This window comes from Corythoichthys intestinalis, chromosome 7, assembly GCF_030265065.1.
Source record: "Corythoichthys intestinalis isolate RoL2023-P3 chromosome 7, ASM3026506v1, whole genome shotgun sequence".
NCBI classification, from domain to species: domain Eukaryota; kingdom Metazoa; phylum Chordata; class Actinopteri; order Syngnathiformes; family Syngnathidae; genus Corythoichthys; species Corythoichthys intestinalis.
In genome coordinates this window covers 32,701,981-32,726,630 of record NC_080401.1, presented here as the reverse complement: position 1 = coordinate 32,726,630, position 24,650 = coordinate 32,701,981, and the positions used below count along the sequence as shown (strand labels likewise).

The 24,650-nt window shown below is 39.5% G+C and overlaps 3 protein-coding genes across 6 annotated transcripts in view; 2 read left to right on the top strand and 1 right to left on the bottom strand.

Moving 5' to 3' along the window:
• The window catches only part of si:dkeyp-51f12.2 (uncharacterized protein LOC100151460 homolog), a 44,429-nt gene that overhangs the window by 3,544 nt on the left and 16,235 nt on the right, over positions 1–24,650 (bottom strand). Inside the window, exon 1 of one of the 4 annotated variants that reach the window (XM_057840541.1) lies at positions 830–1,146. The exons of 1 other annotated variant lie outside the window; for it this stretch is intronic. In XM_057840541.1, coding sequence (XP_057696524.1) covers positions 830–1,146 — 317 coding nt within the window. Of the gene's footprint in view, positions 1–829; positions 1,147–6,250; positions 7,702–7,736; positions 8,097–24,650 lie in introns of those variants that run through there. 2 more of the 4 variants (XR_009063798.1, XR_009063796.1) reach the window with 2 other exon arrangements.
• dhcr24 (24-dehydrocholesterol reductase) lies at positions 3,724–15,119 on the top strand. Its single transcript, XM_057840535.1, has 9 exons — positions 3,724–4,098; positions 7,251–7,406; positions 7,466–7,571; positions 7,947–8,065; positions 9,472–9,735; positions 12,478–12,621; positions 12,891–13,088; positions 14,161–14,336; positions 14,413–15,119. Exons 1-9 carry the CDS (start codon positions 3,856–3,858, stop codon positions 14,564–14,566), a joined length of 1,560 nt encoding a protein of 519 aa, XP_057696518.1. The 5' UTR covers positions 3,724–3,855; the 3' UTR covers positions 14,567–15,119.
• Positions 15,272–22,170, top strand: LOC130918646 (transcription factor 7-like 1-D). Its single transcript, XM_057840540.1, has 8 exons — positions 15,272–16,184; positions 17,002–17,042; positions 20,133–20,179; positions 20,408–20,552; positions 20,625–20,732; positions 20,851–20,908; positions 21,697–21,723; positions 21,888–22,170. Exons 1-8 carry the CDS (start codon positions 16,148–16,150, stop codon positions 21,980–21,982), a joined length of 558 nt encoding a protein of 185 aa, XP_057696523.1. The 5' UTR covers positions 15,272–16,147; the 3' UTR covers positions 21,983–22,170.

The window sequence follows — 24,650 nt, the reverse complement described above, 5'->3', positions numbered from 1 at the left end:
AAGGAACAACGATGTCAAGCTAGTTGTCCCTTATTTGGATCATTGTTAACATTATGTGCATTACGGTAATATCGTCCCTACCAATGTTGAGACCAAACTTATGCCCTTGCCCAACTTCCAATTGAAGTTCTCGAAGTGTTTGAAAAAGCTTGGAGTTCCGGACATTGGGGTCTGTTTTCTCTGGTTTCAAATATAGCAATTTACAATAAAATATAGCAATATACAATCACCATTCTTTCTAAGATGCTCAATTTCACCATCAAAATAAACCTGTTTAAAAAGTTTACTTGGGTTAGAACCTCTCATAATCTTTACCTTGTCGGCGCTTAGGGGTTCTGCCCCTAGACTGACGTAATGAATGCGTACTGCGTAAATACACCAAATATGTGTTTCACGAACTCCCTGCTGGAAAACATGGTTGTTGTCATGGTGGCGCCCAGACCACTAAAAAAATACGTTTCAAAGGGAGCAGGCGAACGCTATGGGTGACGTCACCGTGACTATGTCCACTTCCTCTCTCAGGGCCTAGCTAAATAGAGCGCCTCCCCTCACGACAACATAGTTCCTTGGCACCCGAAGGCTGTAAGACCGTACCAAAGCAATTCTTTTGAGTCAGACTGGGCCCTCCTAAAATGTTTCCCACTCTAATATGTTCTGCTTTGAGTTATAACTATTTTCTGGCTAGTTTTGTACAAACGTTGAATAAAAAAAAAATCCTGATTTTTCTAGCAGGCCTTGAATTTCACTTTTGGGTTAGACCAAAGCTACTTCCTTCCTTCTTAGGCGCCTTATTGTGCAAGGATTACTGTTAACAAAAAACAAAACTCACCCCGGCAGAAATACTGACTGTGACTCTGGGAAGCGACTCCCATCGTGTGCAAAGAGGGCATGGCCGCTGTAGCCATCGTACTCATTGTAAGGGTAGTGAGGGCAGTCGGGGTCGAACTCCTGCTGGTTGTAGTTAGAGGTGTTCTTGCTGTTCATGGCCCAGAAGAGCCCCAGGATGAGCATGACCACCCCCAGGACCACGCAACACAGGGAGAAGGGCTGCAGGCGGCTCTGCGCAGAGGCCAAAAAGGCGGTGGAGCCTCCGGTCACGATGAGAAAAGCACCGATAAAGATGGCTCCATGGTGTAGGGATGGCATCCTCCCAACTGCGCCCAGGCCGGACGGATGGTGTCACTCAGGTCCGGATGGGATTGAGCTCCCCATGTGCTTGGAAGGTGATCGGACATCCAAGTAATCCTCGAGAAATCCAGAAAAACTTACTTTTTCATCCCGGTGATCGGAAAATGTAAATAGAAGTTAAACTCCCAGGGTCTGGCTAGGTGAAGTGACCTTTTGACGTCAAAAAAGGACCTGTTTACGGAGCGGACTGATGTCGACAAGCTGCATGTTTGTCATCACAGCAGATGGACGAGAAAACCGAAGAGCCCATTAAGAAATCTTTACTGGCGCCCCACCCTCTTCTGTCTAATGTGTCTGAAGGGGACCACTTTAGCGTCTTTGTGTGTGTATGTGTGTGTCCAGGAAAATGTTGACATGGAAACTGGGTTCATGTGTGTCACATCAATTACAGAAATGAGAGCATGTGTGACGTAACAATTCCAATAACGCAATGGTTGCTATCAAGTGGCTAGCAAAGCTTTTTATTTACATTAGGTAGATAGGTAGTTAGGGAATCTAATTAGATGTGTTAAGATTTGGAAGTATTATTTACAGTGATGTAAAATAATATATTGTTAAACAGTAAACTAAGTATGAACAGTGTAAACGCTGTTTCATATACTAGTATGAAAGAACTATTTTTTTTTTTCAAACATTTTTTGTTGTTGAAAATGTTACTACCATAATTTTCGGATGATACAGTGTAAGGCACACCAGACTATAAGCCGCCACCCACCAAATTTGATACGAAAACGGCATTTGTTCATAGATAAGCCGCACTGTATCTTGGGATATTTGCACCAAAAGATATTAACCGGTAACACTTCATCTGACAGCGGCATCAAAGTACTCTCATAAGACCAAATGAACCACTATGAACCTTTGAAGGTTGCAAAGCTTCATTGCTTCAAAAAGCTTCATTGGGCCATCACTGCTCCCTTGGGGGTGACAGTCAATTTCTGCTCCTACCTGCTGTCAACAATGTTGTCATGTAACATGTCTCCTAGCATGCATTGCTGTGCTACAGATGTAAATAACAAAATTGATGTTCTGTGCTAATTATTTCTTCAGTTACTGTTTCATTAATTGCTAGTTATGGTATTTGGTAACACTTTATTTGACAGTAGCGCCGTCAGACTGTCATAAGACAATCATAATTATGACATGACACTGTCATGAGCATTTATGAATGCTTATAACAGATGTCATTTAGTGTCATCAGGTAAATTACCTCACCTTCGAATGAATGTAAAAATCCGAGCTGAACATAAATGGAGTTAGTGACATAATTTGCCGGATGACACTTAATGACATTTGTCATAAGCATTCAGTAATGCTGATGATAGTCTCATGTCATAATTATGACGGTCTTATGACATTCTTATGACGCCACTGCCAAATACAGTGTAACCTATTTACCCAAATAATTTTACAAATAAGCCACAGGATTCAAAATGAAGGAAAAAAGTAGCGGCTTATAGTCTGAAAATTACGGTACCTTTACACAACTTGCCATCTTTTGTAACAAATTTTAAATGAACTATGGCCGCACGGCTCACTCACTAATAAACGTCTCATTGTGAAATAAAAAGCAAGCTTCTCGGCCAACAGTAAGTCCACAATCAATTAATGTAAATAATCAGCTCTCGGATGAAAAAAATGATTATTGAGCTCCGAAGATCGATAAGTATTCATCCCTAGAGTATTCCTACCAAATTTCATTCTGATCCATCCACAAATAACGGAGAAGAAATTTTAACTCCTCAATCATTTAATTTAGTTAATCAGCCCCGAGACACACACACGGAAAAAAAAATCTAAAATCAGGCTGTGAGGAATACCTGCCAATTTTAATTTGGATCCACCATGAATAGCAGAGTACAAGATATTTTAGTTGGTAGTTGTCCTCACCAATTAGAATAAGAAGAAAGTGAGCGAGGCCTTGAGACCTCCCTCCAAGCGGTCTGAAAATGTAAGATTGTTAAAAATACCTATTGCACTCGTGTCTGTTTCTTTCATATTTTCTTATATGTAAATATTTAAAAGTTTTATAAAACAGGTGCATAATGTTAGGCACAATGTCATATTTTTATGTACTTCTTTGGTTTAAAAAAAATCTAAATTTTGATGTGTTGGAGAAAAACTGACAACAGTTTTTTTTATTCCGCACCCAAAATTAGTTGAAAACTAATCCCCGGAGTAATATTGAAATCAAAACAATACAGGAATGTCTATATATCAATGTTACGTACTTTTAATAATTTCAAATTAACACATTCCATGAAGAAACCAGTGTTGTTGTTTTTTTTTAATCAAATAAATTTGACACAGTCGAGCCATGAGTGTGGGATGGTGTGACCGATTTCCTACTCTGAGATTGGTCAAAGCCCGGGGAGGCTGTCAAGCTACAATCCGCCTCTCTACTACTTTCGACCAATCACGGCACGGGGTGTAGGTTTGGGTTCGCCTCTATGGTAGAATCGTCCAATGGGTGTCTTCGAATGGGCGCGGCTTCTCGTCCACTGAGCAGCAGTTACCTATCGTTGAGGTAGGGTGACCCACGCTGGTGTTGGCTCTTTACCAAATCAACGTACTGAAAAGTCTGGTTCTTTTTGTCTGATAATTCTTCCCTGGCTATCAAATAACGCTTCTAGAGTCGTCGTGGGGCACGATTTAACTCCTCTGTGAATGCACAACATGGAGCCGCTGCTTTGCATCGTATTTTTGGCGTTTCTTTTGCTTCTCCTGTGGGTCCAAGTGAAAGGTGTAGACTACGTACTGGTGCACCAGCGTTGGATGTTCGTCTGCTTGTTCCTGTTGCCGCTGTCCGTCGTGTTCGACATGTACTTCTACGTGCGAGCCTGGCTCATCTTCAAGATGTGCTCAGCGCCCAAATTACACGAACAACGGGTGCGGGACATTCAGAGACAGGTGAGCAAACTTGACGCAGGCGCAGTGGACAAGGCCAGAAAAGATCACTATAATATAAAATTACTGCTGTCCTATATTAGCCCGGTTGGAGCTCCGTAGGGGAGAGAAATAAAGCTTTATGGATCATTCCAGAATGAAGGAAATCTTACCTGCCACTCTATATACCAAAACTTATTGTCCTGAGACGACATAAATGAGAAAAAATTGCACTTTAAAATAAAAAAAATACAAAAATAGTCTGGAACACCTCCTAAAATACAGTGTTTCTAGTCCCATCCCCCCCAATGACCAAATTGAATCTCAAATAGAGCATTTAAAATTAAATTCAAGTGTCGGGTGTCTGTTAAGTGACTGGTAAAATTCATTTTTTAATAAACTTAGTTAAATCTTAGTTACTACTGAAAGATGTGTCCCACAACATGCACGCAACCCTGTCACCATTACCTTTTTATCATGGCATAAGAAACAACTAGAAAATCACATGATACTGGCGTCATCAGTTTTCCAAAAGAATGGTGAGAGCAAATTTCTGTTCCCTCTTCATTATTATACCGTAAATGTTTATAAAAGGCAGCCATGATTTAACTGCCATTGACAGCGCTAGACGTCCATTCCATTTTGAGTTGGAAAGCCTCTCCCAGTCAAAATGGATTGGGCATCTAGCAGCACTAATGGCAGCCAATGAGTTAAATGTCTCAGTCTACCTCAAGCAACCCTATAGACCCTACTCACCAACGTCACAGAATGACGTGTCGCTGTATCCGGCCGCCATATTGTCCGTCTTTGTTTATCCGTATTCTCAATGGTTTCAATTTGTCGTGCAATTTATAGTGCAATTCATGGAAGCCCCGGTGCTTTCAGACGCTGTAAACTCATTGGATGCGTTGCATAAAAGGCGTTATGTGGAAAAGCTTCAGTCTATCCATTCGCCAGATCCATATTTGATGCCTAAATCGATATTTTTCGACCCGCTGTCTTCGCCCTCTCTGCCTGACATCTGCTACCCTGATATCTACAACTATCTTTTCCACAGAAACTCGGCCTATTCTCACGAAACTTTGAAAAACATTAAGAGCAGCACTCTAAGCAACATTACCCTGTGTGATTTCTAAAATGGCGACAATCAAAAAAAAAAAAAAAAAGTTGACTGTGATGGCCGACGCTTCAAGTATAGGTGGATATTGGACTATTTCTTCAATAAAACACGCAACAACTGTGTCTGCCTCATTTGCAAAGAGACAGTCGCTGTTTTCAAAGAGTTCGATGTGACGTGATAATGATATCACCGAACAAGACACGCTGACATGTACGACAACATTACAGGGAAGATACGCAGCGAGAAATTATAGCAACTTGAAGCTAGTTTATTTCACAGCAGCAGTATTTCGCAAGAGCCCGAGTGTCGAAAGAGAACGCCACAAAGGCGAGATTGTTGAAATTATGAATTAAGAAAAACAATAAAGCGAATGTGACACACAGAAGGGCTTGCTAACATTTGTTTAAATATATTGTTCTATGTAAATCAGCCAAGGTAGCCCCCCGCATTTTTACCACACCAAATCTGGCCCCCTTTGCAAAAGGTTTGGACACACCTGTTTAACTGATGATCCGTAGACGAGGCCAGCTTCTTTCACTTGGTACCAGTTAAATATTATTCAAAATGTAATGATGGTGGAAGGAATAAGCATCTTGAATTTGAAACTGTATGTTGTCGGCGATTAGCCTCGCAATGATCTTAATTGTGGTTGTCAGCCCAAAACCCTCTAAATATATGTTAAATGCATCATACTGGATATAAAATGACTACTACATAATCCGTGGTAATCGTTTGGAGCCCAGTTTTCTCGTCGAATTGCAGCAGTCCATCTCGCTCTCCTCTCCAGGTCTCTCTGAATACGGTAGAACTTCAAGTCTCTCCGTCTATCTTCTCGGTTATTGCAACCAACCGCCACACACACCTTCACCATTTTGATTATTAATGTTAACGAGCAGAAAAACACACCATAATAGGAGGAATTTACGTAGCGGTAATGCGTCAACACGACGAGTAGACGGACAATATGGCGCGGAGGCGTGGTTGTGACGTCATGTGAGTAGGGTCTATAAACACGTTTCCTGAGTGAAACGTGGGCAGTGCCATCTTTGACATTTTCTGTTTCGGATTTCCGGTTCAGACAGAACAACATGAAGTGCGATTTAAGCAATCAGTGTGTAGACAAAGTTAAAACTGCAAAATCAAACCAGAGGAATGAGGTAATTTTGGGCCATTTAAGGTCATTTACCTGTTGATTTGGGGGTATTTTATGGGTCACTTCCTGTTTATTTTGAGTTACATAACAGGAAGTGACCTGGGAATGACTCATATGAATAGGCAGTGACTCAAAGTCAACAGCAAGTGACCTGTAAATGCCCTGAAATCGGGTAGAATGACTGTAAATGTTCTGGTTTCGAATGAACGAACGTTCCCAGTCTAAATTGATTGGGCGTTGAGCACCATTAATGTAGCCTTAGAGTTAACAGACACTACCCAGATAGCAGACCGACGTTGAAAAGATTTTGGATCAACATTCCGCTGTTGATCTTATATCGTTGAATCAATGTCACTTTTGCACCCTCAATTGATGTTGTTTCAACGTTAAAATCCTTACAAAACCTAAGCGTCATTTCGATTATTAATAATATTGGAACCACGCTGATGAGTCAATGCTATGTTTTCGAGCAAAATGCCCGCTCATCCATAATTAAATGACTTTTCAATCATATTTCCCGGCCAATCATAAATCAACTATTTGCCAACAGTAGTTCATCAACTATAAAACAATGTTAACCCAACCATCGCCTGACCTACTATAGAACGTTTCAACGTCACTTGACGTCGAAAATTTTGATGTCAACCTTACTGATGATTTTGATGGAAAATCAACGTTTGTTCAATGTCGGTCTGCTATCTGGGTATTATGGTACAAGATTTTGGTAGCAACTTGTTTGTTCCTTTTTATTTTATTTTTTTTTAGACATTGACACCTTTTTAAAACGACATCTCGATTCTTGGCAGGAGCATATCAATAACCTTTTGGGATACAAAGTATCACGATATATCACCACTTAGATATTTTGTCACACCCCTATTTTGTATCCTGACTTGATTTCAGGTGCGTGAATGGCAGAAAGAGGGTGGCAAGGGGTTCATGTGCACGGGCCGGCCGGGCTGGCTCACTGTGTCGCTGCGAGTGGGCAAGTACAAGAAGACGCACAGGAACATCGCCATAAACATGATGGACATCCTGGAGGTTGACACTGAAAAGCAGGTGGGAAGACGAAGGTATTATAGTCCCAAGGATGGTTTGTTACTCTGTTTGCTGCTCAGGTGGTGCGAGTGGAGCCCCTCGCCAACATGGGTCAGGTGACGGCACTCCTCACCTCTATTGGCTGGACTCTGCCCGTGCTCCCCGAGCTGGATGATCTCACTGTGGGTAAGTCTCATTAATTTCTCAGGGAGTAGGAGCAGGCGGGGTGGCTTGGAGGGGTGCGCTTCGGTCTCCTGTCCATCACTGCTTCCTGTTTGGCCTCGTCACTAATTTTGTTAGAGGAGCCACGCTGGAGCTGCGCAGATAAAAACCGAGCGGAAATGGCAGAGAAGTCAGAGGCGCTTGGGGATCGGGTTTCATAATGGATTTCCTGATGCCATAAACTTCACATCAACGTTGCCTAATGTTTTCCCATTAGGCCGACGCGCATTCGTTTATCCTGACATTTGTATGCGCGTACATAGTGAGCGGCATGTGTTGTTGTGCTGCCTGAAATTAAATCACACCACGTCCCTGCTTGCCCTCTCTGGTCTGTTGCAGGTGGTTTGGTGATGGGCACCGGCATCGAGTCGTCTTCTCACATTTACGGTCTCTTCCAGCACATCTGCGTGGCCTATGAGCTGGTTCTGGCTGACGGCAGCTTTGTGCGCTGCACTGAGGTAAGACTCTGGTAGAAGTATCTCCTCATTTCTGTTCAGAAAAGCTGTGGTAGGGGTTAAGTGGCTACGACAGAGTGTTAGGGTCAAAGAAAGAAAAAAAAAATGGGACTACAAGAATAAAATCATATTCCAGGATTAAAGTAGAACTATTACGTGAATAAAGTAGTACTAAAAAAATCGCATCCATACAAATTATTGCCTGGTACACCAGACTCTCCGATGTTCCAGCTATAGAGTCTGGTGACCGTTCGGCGGATCAAATTCCCAGGGCGGAGCAAGCCACAGCAAACAGACAGCGGAGTGGACCAATCAGCGACGGGCGGATGTGCCGTTGATAAAGCGACCAGAAACTCTAACGCGAGGGAATAAACATAAACATACGAGGAGAACGGAGAGGTTTATCCAACATGGCTACCGCGAGACAGACTGTTGGTTTTAGCGAATCGATGTGTTTTTGGTTGTTTTAAAACTAAATTTACCGCAGATTGGAACATATTCTCGGCTCTCCCGTTCGACGTCTGTGTTGTTGTGGAGACGACTTCCAACGCGCAAGAGTGACGTTGCTTGTTAAGAACACGTCACGCAAATGAACGAATCTGATTGCACGGATGATTTAATTCTGTCTCAAGAGGCCAATAAGGAGATGGGTTCCAGACTCTTCTCACAGTGTTTGAATAATACAGGGAGAATAGTCTGGCGGTGCTAGGCAATACATATTACATACTAACTACTATTGATGAAATAGTACGCAAAGAGTCATAGGTTATAATATTAAGAGGTTAGTCGTAATACAGTATTACAACTTAAATCTCCTACATTACAACGCATGACTTTATTCTCATAATACAAACTTTTCTTGAAATATTACGACTCCTGTCATAGTATTACAACGTATGACTTTATTCTTGCAATCATTTTTTGATGTATAGTCTACAATACAACTATTAAAGAGAAAACAGTATATTTCTAAATGGAAAAAAAAAATTTTGTGCACTGTCGCGGACAATCTCTAAAAACAGACTGAGAATACTTCTGTTTCTCTAAATAAATACAGCAACACTATTATTGCAACATTCTTGTAAACACATCAGTGTCTTAACTCATCGAGAGACGTCCCATTCATATAAACTGTGAGGACTGGCTTAGAATGACTATATTTGAGCGCCACTGACCGCATTAGACGTCCAATCCTTTTTGACTGGGCGAGTCGATTGAAAGAATGTTCATTCACCTCTTCCAGTCAAAATGAATGGATCATCTAGTGGCGCCAATGAGTTAATCAATTAAAAATAGTCTACTGTGACCCCAGAGTCTGATTAAAAAAATTAAGGCATGCACCAATAAAGACTGAAAAATAATGCAAAATAGCATTTTTCCCAATTCTAAAATACTGTTTCAACTCCAAGCACGAGAACCAGGACCTGTTCCATGCCGTGCCGTGGTCCTGCGGCACTCTGGGCTTCCTGGTGGCAGCCGAGATCAAAATTGTGCCTGCCAAAGCGTGGGTGAAGCTACACTACGAGCCGGTGCAAGGCTTGGACAACATTTGCCGACGTTTCGCCGAGGCGTCCCGAGACAAGCGCAATACTTTCGTGGAGGGCATCCAATACTCCTTGGACTCTGCCGTTATTATGACGGGCACCATGAGTGAGCACGCCGAGCCCAACAAGGTAGCGCTTTTTATTGCAATCATTATGAGCCTTATTGTTTTAATTGCATGTCTGTGAGTGTTGTTATATTTCATGTATGTTTATGCTCTCGCATTTGGGTTTTAATGTAATTTTTGAGCGCTAAAAATACTGTGACGCCATCATACCTGTCAACCCGAGGCCATTGGCAATCTTACAAATAGTGACGTATGCCCTTACAAATTGTTGACTAATCTTACAACGTTGTATATTGCGTGCAATATGAAACAAAAATAAAAACTCAATTTTCAAAATAATATGAATTTATTGGCAATATTGTAACGTATAACCTGGATCAATCAAAAAAACAATATCTACAGCTACATCATGATTACTAAAATTAAAAGTGACTTTTGTTTTAATTGTATGTAGCATTTTTGGCAATTTCTATCATGTCTTGATGGCTGCACTTCATGGCACTTCAGCTCGCAATTCAGTTTGACTTGAAGGTAGTTTGTTAGTGTGTCAAATTATAATTTAAAAAGGTCAATTGATAAAATTAATTCACCAATGCAATCCTTGAGTCAGGGAACATCTCTTTTGCTAATTCTGAGAAGTGATCAGCAGTAGTTGCGGGCAAATTGTGTTCGTCAACAAATTGGCAGAATAAAATCTCTGCTTTTGTCACTTTTCATTCTGCAGACTTCATCTTTATGACCAGTGTTGTTAATCTTACTTTTAACAAGTAATTAATTAGTTACAAATTACTTCTCCCAAAAAGTAATTGAGTTAGTAACTCAGTTACCTGAATGTAAGAGTAATTAGTTACTTGGCAAAGTAACTGGTGTTACCTTTCATGTATTTTTTAATTTTTTCCCAAAAGAAAAACAAAAAACATATTAACCTTTGCTATGTTTGGAACTCATTTATTGTTTCATCTCGACGTGAAAGTTTTAAAACTTTTTCATCATTTAAAGATAGAGTCAAGTCAAGATTTTGCCGATTTAAGAGTATTTTAGATAAAAAGTTAAATATTTAGGTTTGCTAGGAAGGTTCACTACAACAGAGCCTTTCTGAGAAGTGTGCTGCTCTAAAATGGCGGCTGTTTACTAACTCCACCAAGTCTGTCATTTCGCATGTAGTTCTATATGCATGAGATATCTAGGCGTAGAGTATAGGCTGTCGGCTACAGTCAGGAAATATTGGAGCCACCTAGCATCGCGTTTGCAAGAGCGTCACAACAAACACTTCGCTCTCAGTGTCTCTGACTTTTCTCGCATCATTCAACCAACGTTGTAACGCACATTGTCTCGTTGCCGAAACGGTGACAAAATCCAAACGGAGAAAAAAAAACGTAATGCACGAAAAACGTACAGATTTTGAACGTACGGCGTACACATTTAAAAATCAGTGCTCACTTGTACAAATTACGCCGAAACCGTACAAGTTGACAGGTATATGCCATGCTAATTTTCATTAGTGTGTGAATTACGTCTTCCATTGTATTTTTGCATTAACCCTTTACCAGTTGAGCCTATTTTGTCCGAATTTGCATGCCTTTGATGTTGCCTTTACAGTTCAAAGAAAAAAATGTTCACAATGACCAGATTGGGTCCTTTTTTCAGGTCATGTTAGGATAAACATTCAGCAGAAAAAAATGAGACTGAATAGTTTTATATTTGATAATTCAACAAAAACTGCAGGTATGGTCGTAGGCGTTTTTGTCCCTTTTACATACTATGGTCAAAACAGGTTTTAGTTTTCCTCTGAATGTGCAAAAATGAGCTTGAGAAAAGTACAAAGAGAGGTTCAACTACAGAGACAGACAGAAACGTGCGATACCTTTATTCACCAAAAATTGCTCCTACCGTTGCGCCATGGCTCCCAAATTCTTCTCTAAACCTCTGCGGAGGTTTTATTGTCCTGGATAACAATCTTGCTGGTATTTCCTCGCAAAAAAATAATAAAACCTGTCGTTCTTTGCTGTTTTTTACCGCTCTCCTGGCTTGTGTGTTTAATGTGGTAGTTCAACGGGTCGCATGCGTAAATGTACCACTGCCAGCACGTCAGAGAATAAGAGAGCAGATTCTCTGGTTTCGATGCGGTAGGAGAGTGATTTTACAGCAATGGCACCCATTTGGCTGTCAAGTGCAACCTCTGAGCTTTCAGGAACAGTTGAAATTTTTTCGATAGCACAAACCGTTTAGGAGTTACGGTAGTTCAAAGTACGCATTCTTAAATGTGTCGCCACCGACACATCTGTCGTTAATGGATTGAGCATTAAGTGTATTCATGTATTTTATTTGACATTAGTGTTTAACTAGCTCACGTCTTGTTCTTAGGATCACATTTTGAGGGTCTTCGTCTTATCTGTCTTCACTACCAAAAGTCTTAAAATTTTAATAAATATTGAATTTAAAAAAATGTTTTTTGCGTTACTAATATTCTAACACCCCTCTAAATGACTGAGGCCTTAACAATGTAACAAACCTTTTTTACATTTTGAAACTTGATTTTCATGGTCTTGTCTCGGCCTCGCCTTGTCTCTGTCTTGGCCTTTTCTCCAAAATGTGCAAGTTTGTCGCGTTTTGTTTCACAGTTTACCTCAATATGAATGCAATAAACCTTCAACAGTCAACTTTTTTGAGGGACTGTTGGCTAAATGCCAAACTACAGTCAGGCTGCATTTTTCCCGCATTTGATCGATTAAATATGTCACTGCTGAACACTGAAATCGACCTAAAAAATTTTCTCCATCTAATCTTTTATTTATTTTTACCTCAGATCAACAGAATCGGCCTGCATTTCAAACCCTGGTTCTTCAAACACGTGGAAAGCTACCTGACAAGCAGCAATGATGGAGTGGAGTACATCCCCCTCAGACAATACTACCACAGACACACACGCAGCATTTTCTGGGAGCTCCAGGTATATGCGCCGTATCCTCCAACGTTTCTGACTGGGCACACTCACCTCCGTTACACGTGCAGCCCATTAAGCCATTAGCAGACTGCGCGCGTGGTCTAGTACAGAAAGTTAATGGCATGTTTAATTATGCATCGTGCCGGTCTAACACGTGCACATTTGCTAGCTTTCGCGGACGCCGTCTGCCGGGTTTGAAAGCGATGTCAGAGGACCGCTGACTCACTTAAATCCTGAGTTGATATAGAGTTGGGCTAAAATGTACTCTCCACTAGGACATAATCCCCTTCGGTAACCACCCGGTGTTCCGCTGGCTCTTTGGGTGGATGGTCCCGCCCAAGATCTCCCTCTTGAAGCTGACGCAGGGAGAGACAATTCGGCGCCTTTATGAGCAGCACCACGTGGTCCAGGACATGCTAGTGCCCATGAAGGACCTGCAGTCGGCCATCACGCGCTTTCACCAGGATATTGAAGTGAGATTGCAAGTCACACATGTAGGGCTGCAACTATCGAATATTTTAGTAATCGAGTAATCGACTGAAAATTCTATCGATTAATCGAGTAATCGGATAAAACATTTTTTTTAGGTAAAGAGCAATTATACATATCCATGAGAAAAAAAGACATTTAATCCAATATTGAACCATTTTCAGTCAATCAATGTCTTTATTTTCGAAAAAGCCCACAATTGCATCTAAGATGTGACTAGAAAAAAAAAAATTCTGCTTTCACTCAATAAACTTCTAGAGCTTATAAAAAACAACAACATATTTCTTACCTAAAAATGCAATTACGCTTGATAACACACATCACTTGAAAGCTACGTGTTTTTCCCACGTGTTTCAATTTAATTTCCATTTGTGTCAAGCTATTTTAAAGTTCATTTGTGTCAAGCTATTTTAAAGTTCTATTTAAGTTTTAAGTTAGTCTAAACTGTAAGTACTGATAGGATTTTGAGTTTTTGCTGCGTTCAAAATAAATGCATGATACCTACTGTATTGGAGCACATTAGGGACCAGTGCAACTTGGTGACTACTGAGCTAAAATTGACAGTCATTTTTATTGTGTTTTAATTTTACACCCTCATCACTTTACAGCGCTGTGTTTACAGATTAAATAAAGCCTGTATGTAAGACATGTTAGCCACGCATCGACAGTGGTCATAATCAATAGAAACCTAGCCCTCCGAGGGGCTAACGCATCGGACACTACCTGCTATCTGCTACCACACTAGCATCATGCGGGCGTAGTTTTTAGCAACGTCGGCGTAGTTCGTAGCGGCTGTCGGCAGCGGTAAGTTTTTTTCAATTTTTTTTTATTGCTTCCTCCTCTACGCACGTGACGTCAGCGCGTTGTCCCGCATTAAAAGTAGTGCGGGGAAAACGTGATGCTTAGAGCTGGCAAAATTAAACGATTCCTCGAGATGAATAAAATTACTCGGATCAGTTTTTAAACTCGAGTTGCTCGAGTATTCGTTTCAGCTCTACGTACATGGACCAGTCTCAATGGAAAGCTGGTTAAAATAATACTGACTTGTCTGTTCAGGTTTACCCTCTTTGGCTCTGCCCGTTCCTCTTACCACCCAGCAGGGGTATGGTTCACCCGAAAGGTGAAGAGGAGCTTTACGTGGATGTCGGCGCATACGGAGAACCCAAAGTCAAACATTTTGAGGCAACAATGTCAACACGGCGGCTGGAGAAGTTTGTCCGAGATGTCCACGGGTATGACTCGCGCAGTTTTGACTGGTTTACATTTCATGGCTCAAGTGAAACAATGTTCTGTTTTTGGGGGGGGCAGGTTCCAGATGCTGTACGCAGACGTCTACATGGACCGCGACGAGTTTTGGGAAATGTTTGATGGACAGCTGTATCATAAATTGAGAGAGGAGCTTGGCTGCAAGGACGCTTTCCCGGAAGTTTACGACAAAATATGTAAAGCCGCCAGACACTAATATTTATTTGGCCCCGATGCTGGGTGAAGGCTCGCTGCTATTCAATGTGTCATGTTTTGGTAAAATTCTACCGTCATCACAATGTGCCTCGGGTGGGAAATCACCACTTCAATACCAGTTATTACTTATAAAATGTAACATTTTTTAAAGAAAAAAAAAATAGTGCTTATTTTTGAAACACATTGTTTTAATCACAGATTAAAAACATTTCTGTACACTCTGCAATTTACAATCAGTGAAAGAAAAACAGTAATGTAACAATGTAGCAAGTTGATCTGGCCAAATGGATTTTTGGGGAATAATTTGAGATAAATGTTAGGAGCTGGGTGATACCGCATGAAAACTAAAATAAGAGTGGAAGTAATGGTCATTTCCAAAACAATTCACAGTGGCCTATTTTATTAATACGCTTATTTTGAAGTTGACTTAATGGCATCTTGTGGTAACATGGGACATTGCAACCCCGTCAAACTTTTCCTGATGTACAGAAGAGTGCATTCTTGAAAACTAAATTAAGAGTTGTTTGAAAAGTGGATTAAAACAAACAAACAAATATCTCACTTTAAATTTGACCCCTCTTATTAATAGTTTTAGTATGTGTTTGGTCATAAATTGATATATTTTCACATATTTTTAAGACCTTTAGTACTTATAAGAGGTTACCTTTTACATTACTCTTACATTTCAAACACGTCAACATTATCCATTTTTCCTCTTTTAACTCATTTACTGCCATCGATAGTGATATGTATAAAATACATTTAAACTGGGATGGTTGGCAATAATCTTTTTAGTGCCATTAACATCCAATCTATCTTGACAGGAGAGGTGGCGGCGATCCCAGTCAAAAGGGATTAGACTTTAATATTACCAGATTCAAGTCAAAATATTACAAAATAAAGACATATGTTGTGATACTATGAGAAAAGTCACAATATTGCGATGGAAAGTAATGTTGCAAGAATAAAGTCATTTTGTAATACTACAAGATTAGTCGTAATTAAACAGATTAAAGTCGTAATATTACGAAAAGGATCTCTGTGAAACCTCCCTGTCAAAATGGATTGGACGTCTACTGACGTCAATATCAGGCATTTAGCTTAGAAGGTTGTTGACTTGTTCGCTTCATTTCTGTGTTTAAAGTGGTAATTTGATAGAGTAACTGTTCAATGCAAGGGCGTAGGTTTGGTCTCAACATTGTTTGGAACGTTATTACCGAATATGCACATAATGCAAACAATGATCCAAATAAGGGTCACCTAGCATGACTTCGTTGTTCCTTGTGGAGGCTGGCCTGACCACAGTAGTTTTGACTGTTAGCAAGTTTAATCTTAGGCTAACTGTTGCAGGTCGGACTTTCAGTAGCAAAATTAGTGGTGTTTCTCCCACCTCCACAACATTGACGTCTTTTTACATGACTTACAGTGGCAGCTGCTGGCCGGAAAAAAAAAACTTTTAATATCCTTCTTCTCTGATGGGGGCGGCTTGTTGTCGACATGAATATGTTGGGGTTGTGTGAGTGGCGGGACGGCGGGCTTCAAGTAGTCAGTCAAAGAAATGTGCGTTTGAGGTGGGAAAAAAATGGACCGGCACATTCAGCAAGTGAAAAGGAATAAATGTAAGTCTGACCATAATTAAAATAATTCGCTCAGTAATGGTAGGGTCTATTCTATCCTTACAACATATGGTAAGACAATCTAAATTACCTATATATTTGAACTCTTTATATAATGAAATAAGGTTACTTAAATGTTGGTGGGGGCAATTTGAGCATCCTGAAAAGTTGCTAGTGTTATGTCCCTAAGCAAACCTACGCCCTTGGTTCAATGTAGAAACGGCTCTATTTGAAGCCAACTCGGGTTCATCTTTCACTGTCAACGGCAGCCAATGAATTCATATCAGTATAAATGATTAGTTGAAATGGCAAAATATAAATTGATGTCAGGTTAGAACACGAGTTGTATCAATCAAAACAGGACATTAGGGGTGCTCTGTTCGTTCCTTGACCGTTTATATTAATAAAAGTTTTTTGAAAGCCAGCGTCTTAAAATGGCAGCCACTTAACCTCGGATGAGAAGAGCCATCAAAAGTCTACAAAAACACCGTATGCATTTTCTTGCTCTGTTAACGGACTTGGTAATGACTTTGAAGACAAACGTTACTATTTTCCGCCTCCAAATTGTACCCAGAAAGGCTCCATTTCCGGCCGTTAGCTTGTTAGCTTAGACGCCGTCGCCATTCAATGCATGGCGGGAGCATGACGTCACAAAGGGAAAAGCCACGCCTCGTTTGACTTACATCAAAGATGCATAAAATTCATATCTTTAATAACTTAAAATATTAAACACCACGCGGACTAGAGATGGAGACACCGTACAGCAGCGCAGACTGGGATTTATTAATGGAAATCATTAACGCTGACCTGGGTTCTACAGGTTGTAACCTGGGTTCTACAGGTTGTAAAGAAGAAGTCCAGGTAAGGAAAACCTTTATAATGCAAATTTAATCGCACTTATGAAAACGTTATAAATTTTACAACGATGTAAAAATGAAGCTGAAATTAAAATGCACTGTAACTGTTGCAATTTAATTTGTGATCGGGTACGTAGTATTACTGTCAAATCCAAATGCGAATTAATAATAAAGCAGAAGTAACGTGTAATGCTCCCGATTTGGAAAAAGAAAAACCAAACTTTTCGGAGCATGCGTGCAAACAGAGCACGAAAAAAACCTCAATCACCAAATAATTTTCACGTAGTGTAAATTACTCAGACTAAAAACTGCAGGTGTCCATGTTTTATTATGGGATATTTGCATAGAATTATCTCATTTGACTAACGGTTGCAAGTTGGCTAGTTGCATGCAATGCCGTGGAAACCTCCCTCCCGCGGCTTTATCTTGCCCTCCTGACTTAGCGTAAATTACTCTGACTGAAAACTGCGGGTGTCCATGTTTTAATATGAGATATTTGCATAAAATTATGTCATTTGAGTAGTAACGTGTGCAAGTTGGCTAGTTGCATGCAATGCCGTGGAACCCTCCCTCCCGCGGCCTTATCGTGCTCTCCTTGCGTCGTAGATTCGAGTCCTGATCTGGTCGAAGGCGCGGTTCAGTCTGGTTAGGCATGCAGAGAGACATTTAGAAAATGTCTTAATCAAATTACGTCGTCAAAGTTGCATCATTCATATAAAGCAAATTGTAACGGTCACCTGTCTGTAAACGGTGTTCCCGACATCCACCACGCGGTGGCGCTGCTTCATTTATATCGAATGGCTTCTTCTTCGGTTGCTGCTCAGTGCTGACTTTTAGATTGGCGTTCATCTGCCAACGCGTGTGTGCGAACCACTGAGCACCATAGTGATGAGTGGTCAAGGTGGATTTATATATTTATTTGTTAATAAATGTGCATAAGTGGAAGTGTGTCCCCTTTTTGACACTTTTGTGCACATATCTTACCTACCACGCGTTACAACATGTCAGTCCTACTGTTTGTGATAGGCGAAATAAACATATCGTAATTTTCGGACTATAAGCCGCTACTTTTTTCCTTCCTTTTGAATCCTGCGGCGAATAAGCTAGTGCGGTTTATTTGTTGATTTATTTGGGTTAATAGGTAACACTATTTCACAGCGGCGCCATAAGGCCGTCATAATTATGACACTATCATGGGCATTACAGAATGCTTATGTCATTAAGTGTCATCCAGCAAATTATGTCACTAACTCCATTTATGTCCAGCTTGGGATCTTTTACATCCATTCATTCATTCATTCATTCATTGCAGGATAACACAAAATTATATCTGTTATAAGCATTCGTTAATGCTCAGGACACTGTCATGTCATAATTAGGATTTCCTAATGACAGTCTTGTAGCGCCACTGTTAAATAAAGTGTTACCAGATATAACACGCAATTAATGAAACAACTGGAACAGTAATAATAAGCACAGAACATGAATTGTGATTGTTATTTACATCTGTAGCGCTGCAATGCATGCTAGGAGGCATGTTGGATGACAACAGTGTTGACAGCAGGTGGCAGCAGAGGTTGACTGTCTTTCCCAAGGGCGCAGTGATGGCCAAATGAAGTTCTTGAAGCAATGGGGCTTTGCAGCCAATTGGTTCAAGGCTTCACGGTGGCTCATTTGGTCTTATGACAGTCGCATGATGCTGCTATCAAATAAAGTGTTACCGGTTCATATCTTTTGGTGTAAATATCCCATAATACAATGAGGACAGCTGCGGCTTATAGTCCAGTGCGGCTTATCTTTGAACAAATGCCGTTTTCGTGCCAAATTTGGTGGGTTGCAGCTTATAGTTAGGTTGCCTTATAATGTGAAAATTATGGTACTTCGAGTGTAGTGTAGTGACGTTAAGGGTGACCGATCCAAGAAGTGGTTCACTGGTTTGGGGTCGTTCTTTGATCTTGCCACTTCCAATACTATTAGTCTTATGGGAATCAGTCATATACATAAGATTTTATTCATTTCACGATGAAGTAATTCACTATTGCATAGGTCTGCTCACATATAGACACAGTGATCCTTTGTTTTTCGCGGTTAATGGGGACCAGAACCACCACGATAAGTGAAAATTTGTAAAATGGTGTGAATGTTCAATGTATTTATTCAGATTTAGCATTGGAAAGAGATAAATACATGTTTTTTTCACTTTTTTCCCCAAAATATAATTTAAAATGTATATAGATTAGTGCTGCAACGATTAATCGTTTACCTCGAGTAGTTCGATTAGAAAAAGATTCAAATTAAAATTTTGCTGCTTTGATTATTCGTTTAATTAAAGTGGCGTTGTAATGGTTTGTTTTGAAAGTTTGCATTTAGTTTTATTGATTTGGGTGGAGACACTGCCCTCTAGTGGCATTGTGGCAACGGTGAATATGATATAACCCAGATAGCAGACCGACATTGAATAAACTCTGATTGATTAATTGACTGATTTGATTGATTCTCGATTCGCTACTCTTGGCAATAGCATTGCTAGCAAAAAAACAAAAGTAATAAATCCAATATGTAGAATAAAGAGGAAAAATGTAAAAAAAAAAAAAAAAAAAAATTTTTAATTGGCGGGGTAAAAGTAGAGTCTTTTCTTAACAAATCTCAAGTAAAAGTGAAAAAGTATGGCTTAGTAAAACTACTCTTAGAAGTACATTTTTCTCAAAAATTTACTCAAGTAAATGTAACGGAGTACATGTAACGCGTTACTACCCACCTCTGCTGGCAACAAAGCTAAAACTGTTTGAAATGGTGTGTTTGTGCCTGCATTCCAACACTTGGCCTCTCAGTGCGTTGTTGGATAACGGAACACTTGCACTTGAGTTAAAAACCGACTGATAAGCAAAATAAATGAAAAATCCGCTATCTCCCACAAGGCAGAATAAATCTCATTAGCCTGTAAAAGTTCCAAAAATAAGCCGCTTCATGACTGAAGCTATATGGTTCAAAGGGAAAATAAGAATATGTTATTGTTACTAACCTATTGGCAGCCATTAACAGATAAACTCATAATAATGAGCAGTTTAGTAAACAATGTTTTTTTTGTTTGTAGGTCAGTGGTGCAGAAATGATGACGAACAAAATGAAAACTGGGACATGGTAAGTAATAATTTTGGTTCCAACTTTACACATTCTTCCTTTTCTCCTATGTCTGGTGTTTGTGTGCATAGCCATGGACAACGCTTTGATGCGCTGGTTCTATTAGTTATCTTACATGTCTTTTAACTCTGTGGCAACTAATGAGATTGTGTTGCCGAATTCTTACTTCTTTGTGTTTTTTGTGCAATGACAATACACGAAATCTATCTATTTGCTTTGTTTTTCCAGTCGGAAAAGGACACCTCCAGTGTCGGACTACATAAAAAAGCCACCCAACGCCTTCATGTTATACATGAAGGAGCAGCGGCCTTTGGTGAAGGCCCAGTTCGTCAATATGGACAGCGCCTCCGTGAATCGGATTCTGGGGCAGATGGTAAGTCTAGTTGTTGGCAAAATGTACGTCGTTTTCGCTCGTATGGTACTGATACGATGATGACGTTCACAGTGGAAGTCGCTGACAACGACGGAGCAGGAAAAATATTTCGCTGAATCGGAGAGGCTTAGTGCGATCCACGCCGCTACTTACCCTGGTTGGTCCTGCCGAAATAACTACGTGAGTACTGGATCTTTGTAATTATAAAAACATTAACTCAATGGTTGTCAGTGAGTTAAAAGTCAATTTGCCTCAGTTTTTGTTTGAGTCAATAATTTCTCTTTACGATTTTGTGCAGGGGAAAAGGAAGAAGAGACAATGGGGCAAAGAAGCTACTCTTCAAAATAACCCAATCGGTATGTTTTCCCATTTTTATTATATTTCATCATATGTGTAATTGATGACAGTGTGTTCTTTTATGTCTTTGATGTTTTCTTTAATGATACAGGCTTTTATGCAACATTGTATTGCGATTGTTAGATTAGAAAAGTAGAAAAGAAACATTTGTGTCAGTAGGTTCTATTTTCGGCATCAGTAAATTTTTTTGATTGATTTATTTAATGTACTAGTATTGCGAGTGTTTTAGAAAAATTTTTAACTAAGTATGATGAGGTGCAGTTGTTCACAGTACTACAACTTCTAGGATGATCAAATATAGTTCAAAGAAATTCATATTTCTCTGAAAAGAATTATATCAAAGGAGCAGTTGCTTATGTAGGCAAGACAAATATAGAGGATGTCACTTTTAACAAATCTCTTACTATACAGTAAAGTTTCACAGTATTTATGGGACATTATCATTTTATTTATTTTACAGTTACAACATATCCCCTCAATGAACCACGAAATGAAATGTTTCATCTTGAAACTACAACTCATTCTTATTCTCATCTTAAAAGGGCTAACATTAAGACTGTATGGCATTGTTACTGTCAGAAATAGACAACAATTCTAAATAGTCTTTGTATTAATGCACTCGATCTCACATTTTAATCGGAAAAGTCCAAACATTGATATTCTATTGGGGTATATATTGTGTCTCGCAATATTACAACTTTTATGTCAAACTTAAAAACAATTTTGAAAATATAACATATAACACTCAGATATTTATGACATTTTATTGTGTTCCAATTTCTTCTAGAATCCTTGATCACGACTAACTTCTATAGTAAGTTGTAATTCACTGTGACAATCAAAAACAATGAGCATCTTACTGTATGACCTTATTGAGAGCAAAATATTGCATTGGATGTCATCAAATTGTGTAAAGTCGTCGCATACAAAAACTAATCTTTTTTTTGTTTTTGTTTTTTTTTTTGTTTGCAATGACAGCCCCTGAGATCCCAGTGCAAGCCCATTTGCCGTCCACATCCACCTGTGACATTCGGTGCCTCTTCGGTGACATCTCCAGTTATGCAAATTGTTAACTCCACCAATGATGACAATGATCTTTTTTTTTTTAGATGTTTTCTTTGATGTATAGTGTTTATGTATGTTCCATTGTATTTTGATTGTTAAGATTGAAAGAGAAATGTTTTTACTCAATGAATTTGAATGATTTTTATTACATTTGAATGATTTTTATTACATTTGAATTATTTTTATTAAATCTTTTTATTTAAACCTCATTTCCACCCTGATTTGGATTTCCTGTCTGTCTACATCAGGGATGTCCAAAGTGTTCCATAAAGGGCAGCAGTGGGTCTAGGTTTTTATTCTAACCGATCCAACACAGTTTCACCAATGATGTTTCTTCTGAAACAAACAGCAACGGACTACAATCAGATGACATTTCTGAGATACCATATCGGTGAAAGGTTGATTGCTTGGAACAAAAACCTGCACCCACAGTAGCCCTTGAGGACCAGTCGTGACACCCCTGGACTCGTCCACCTTATCAAAGTATTTACCGTAATTTTCGCACTATAAGGCGCACCTGACTATAAGCCGCCACCCACCAAATTTGACACGAAAACGACATTTTTACACCAAAAGATATTAACCGGTAACACACTATCATAAGACCATGAACCACCGTGAAGCTTTGAACCAGTTGGCTGCAAAGCTTCATTGCTTCAAGAAGCATCATTTGGCCTTCACTGCTCCCTTGGGGTAGACAGTCAACCTCTGCTGCCACCTGCTATCAACACTTGTTGTCCAACATGCCTCCTAGCATGCGCTACAGATCTAAATAACAATCAAAATTCATGTTCTGTGCTAATTATTTCTTCAGTTACTGTTCCAGTTGTTTCATTAATTGCTAGTTATGGTATTTGGTAACACTTTATTTGACAGTGGTGCCATAAGACTGTCGTTAGAAAATTATAATTATGATATGACACTGTCATGAGCATTTATGAATGCTTATAACATATCATTTAGTGTTATCCGGCAAATTATCTCACTTTTGAATGGATGTAAAAGATCCGAGCTGGACATAAATGGAGTTAGTGACATAATTTGCCGGATGACAATGACATCTGTCATAATCATTCAGTAATAATGCCCATGATAGTCGCATGTCATAATTATGACGGTCTTATTACGCCGCTGTCAAATAAAGTGTCACCTATTAACCCAAATATATCAACAAATAAGCCGCACTGGACAATAAGCCGCAGGATTCAAAATGAAGGAAAAAAGTAGCGGCTTATAGTCCGAAAATTACGGTACACTCACCGGCCATCTTATTAGGCACATCATCTACTAGGATTCTCACACGCAACCATCTCTAGGGATAGTATTGTCGCTGATCATGTCCATCCCTTTATGGTCTTCTAATGGCTAATTCCGACAGGATAACGCGCCATGTCGTAAAACTCGAATCATCTCAGACTGGTTTCTCGACATTGACAATGGGTTCACTGTACTTAATCCATTCTGGGAACGATTGAGGCAGTCCTGATGGCAAAAGGGGGTTCAACCCGGTATTAGCAAGTTGTACCTAATAAAGTGGTCAGTGAATGTATATCTAACAGTCTTTTAACCAGAAATGGGTAGTCAAAAATTTGACCCAAGTAAGAATAGTGTTACTTCTAAATGATATGACTCGAGTAAAAGTAGTCATCCAACAATTTGCTCAAGTACAAGTAAAAAAAGTATTCGTTGAAAATAATACTAAAGTTAATGAGTAACATGGTGAGTAGCTGCTTACAATGTCTGTTTTTTTAAAATAATGAGAACATTTTTTTCTCAGCAAAACTTTCTCTATATGAACTGTTTTTATCATACTGTATCTATTACATGACCATATTTGGCCAAAGAGATGACAAAAAAATAATTGAATTCAGACCAGAACAACACTTTAAACCTCACCTGTCCTAAGAGCATGAGCGCCCTCTACAGGAGAAAACCATTGTTACCACTGATAGATAATAAGAGTAATGTGGTGATTGTTGTATATGTCTCATTGGTGAAACTGAGACAACCACTGTCGGCATACAGGGCAAAAATAATCTCAAAATGTAGAATAAAGAGGAAAAATGTAATCATTCTAATGTAGCCTAAAATAGCGGAGTAAGTGTAGTAGTATTTCTTCTTTAAAAATCTATTCAAAAGTAAAAAGTATTGTGTGGTAAAACTACTCCATGAAAATATAACCGAGTAAATGTAATGCGGAGTTGAGTAACTTTTTGAGAAAAATGCTACCCTTACTCCGCTACTTTGGAAAACACAAGAGTCGTTACATTTTTTCCTCTTTATTCTACAAATGTGATTTTTTTTTTTTTTTTTTGCCAGCGATGCCAAGTGTAGCTCTACCAATTTCACCAATGAGACGTCGCAACAATAATCACATGATATATTACACCAATCAGACGCAAGCTTGCAGTTATATGACCATGCCAGCTTGTTAAATCACATGGTGTCTTTAAAGCACCGTAATAAATAAAGTATTTGACATAGAGCAACGACTCTGTCAACATGACTCGAAAGCGCAGATTTTAACCTCTCTCCCAGTTTTAATTTGGCACTGATTGACCACGGAAAACTGGAGATATGATCCTTTTACTTTCATGATAGAAACTATGAAGGTTGCACATCACATTGACGCTACTGCCCTTCTATTCAAACTAGGAATTATTTTCTCCACTAGAG

Excerpts from the sequence above, each read along its gene's own strand:
- dhcr24 (XM_057840535.1), top strand. The coding sequence starts at position 3,856 with ATGCACAACATGGAGCCGCTGCTTTGCATCGTATTTTTGGCGTTTCTT. Across the intron at positions 7,572-7,946 it reads GCTGGATGATCTCACTGTGG|GTGGTTTGGTGATGGGCACC; the intron begins GTAAGTCTCATT and ends GGTCTGTTGCAG. Across the intron at positions 13,089-14,160 it reads GCTTTCACCAGGATATTGAA|GTTTACCCTCTTTGGCTCTG; the intron begins GTGAGATTGCAA and ends TTGTCTGTTCAG.
- LOC130918646 (XM_057840540.1), top strand. The coding sequence starts at position 16,148 with ATGGACCGGCACATTCAGCAAGTGAAAAGGAATAAAT. Across the intron at positions 17,043-20,132 it reads GTTGTAAAGAAGAAGTCCAG|GTCAGTGGTGCAGAAATGAT; the intron begins GTAAGGAAAACC and ends TTTTGTTTGTAG. Across the intron at positions 20,909-21,696 it reads TCTTCAAAATAACCCAATCG|AATCCTTGATCACGACTAAC; the intron begins GTATGTTTTCCC and ends AATTTCTTCTAG.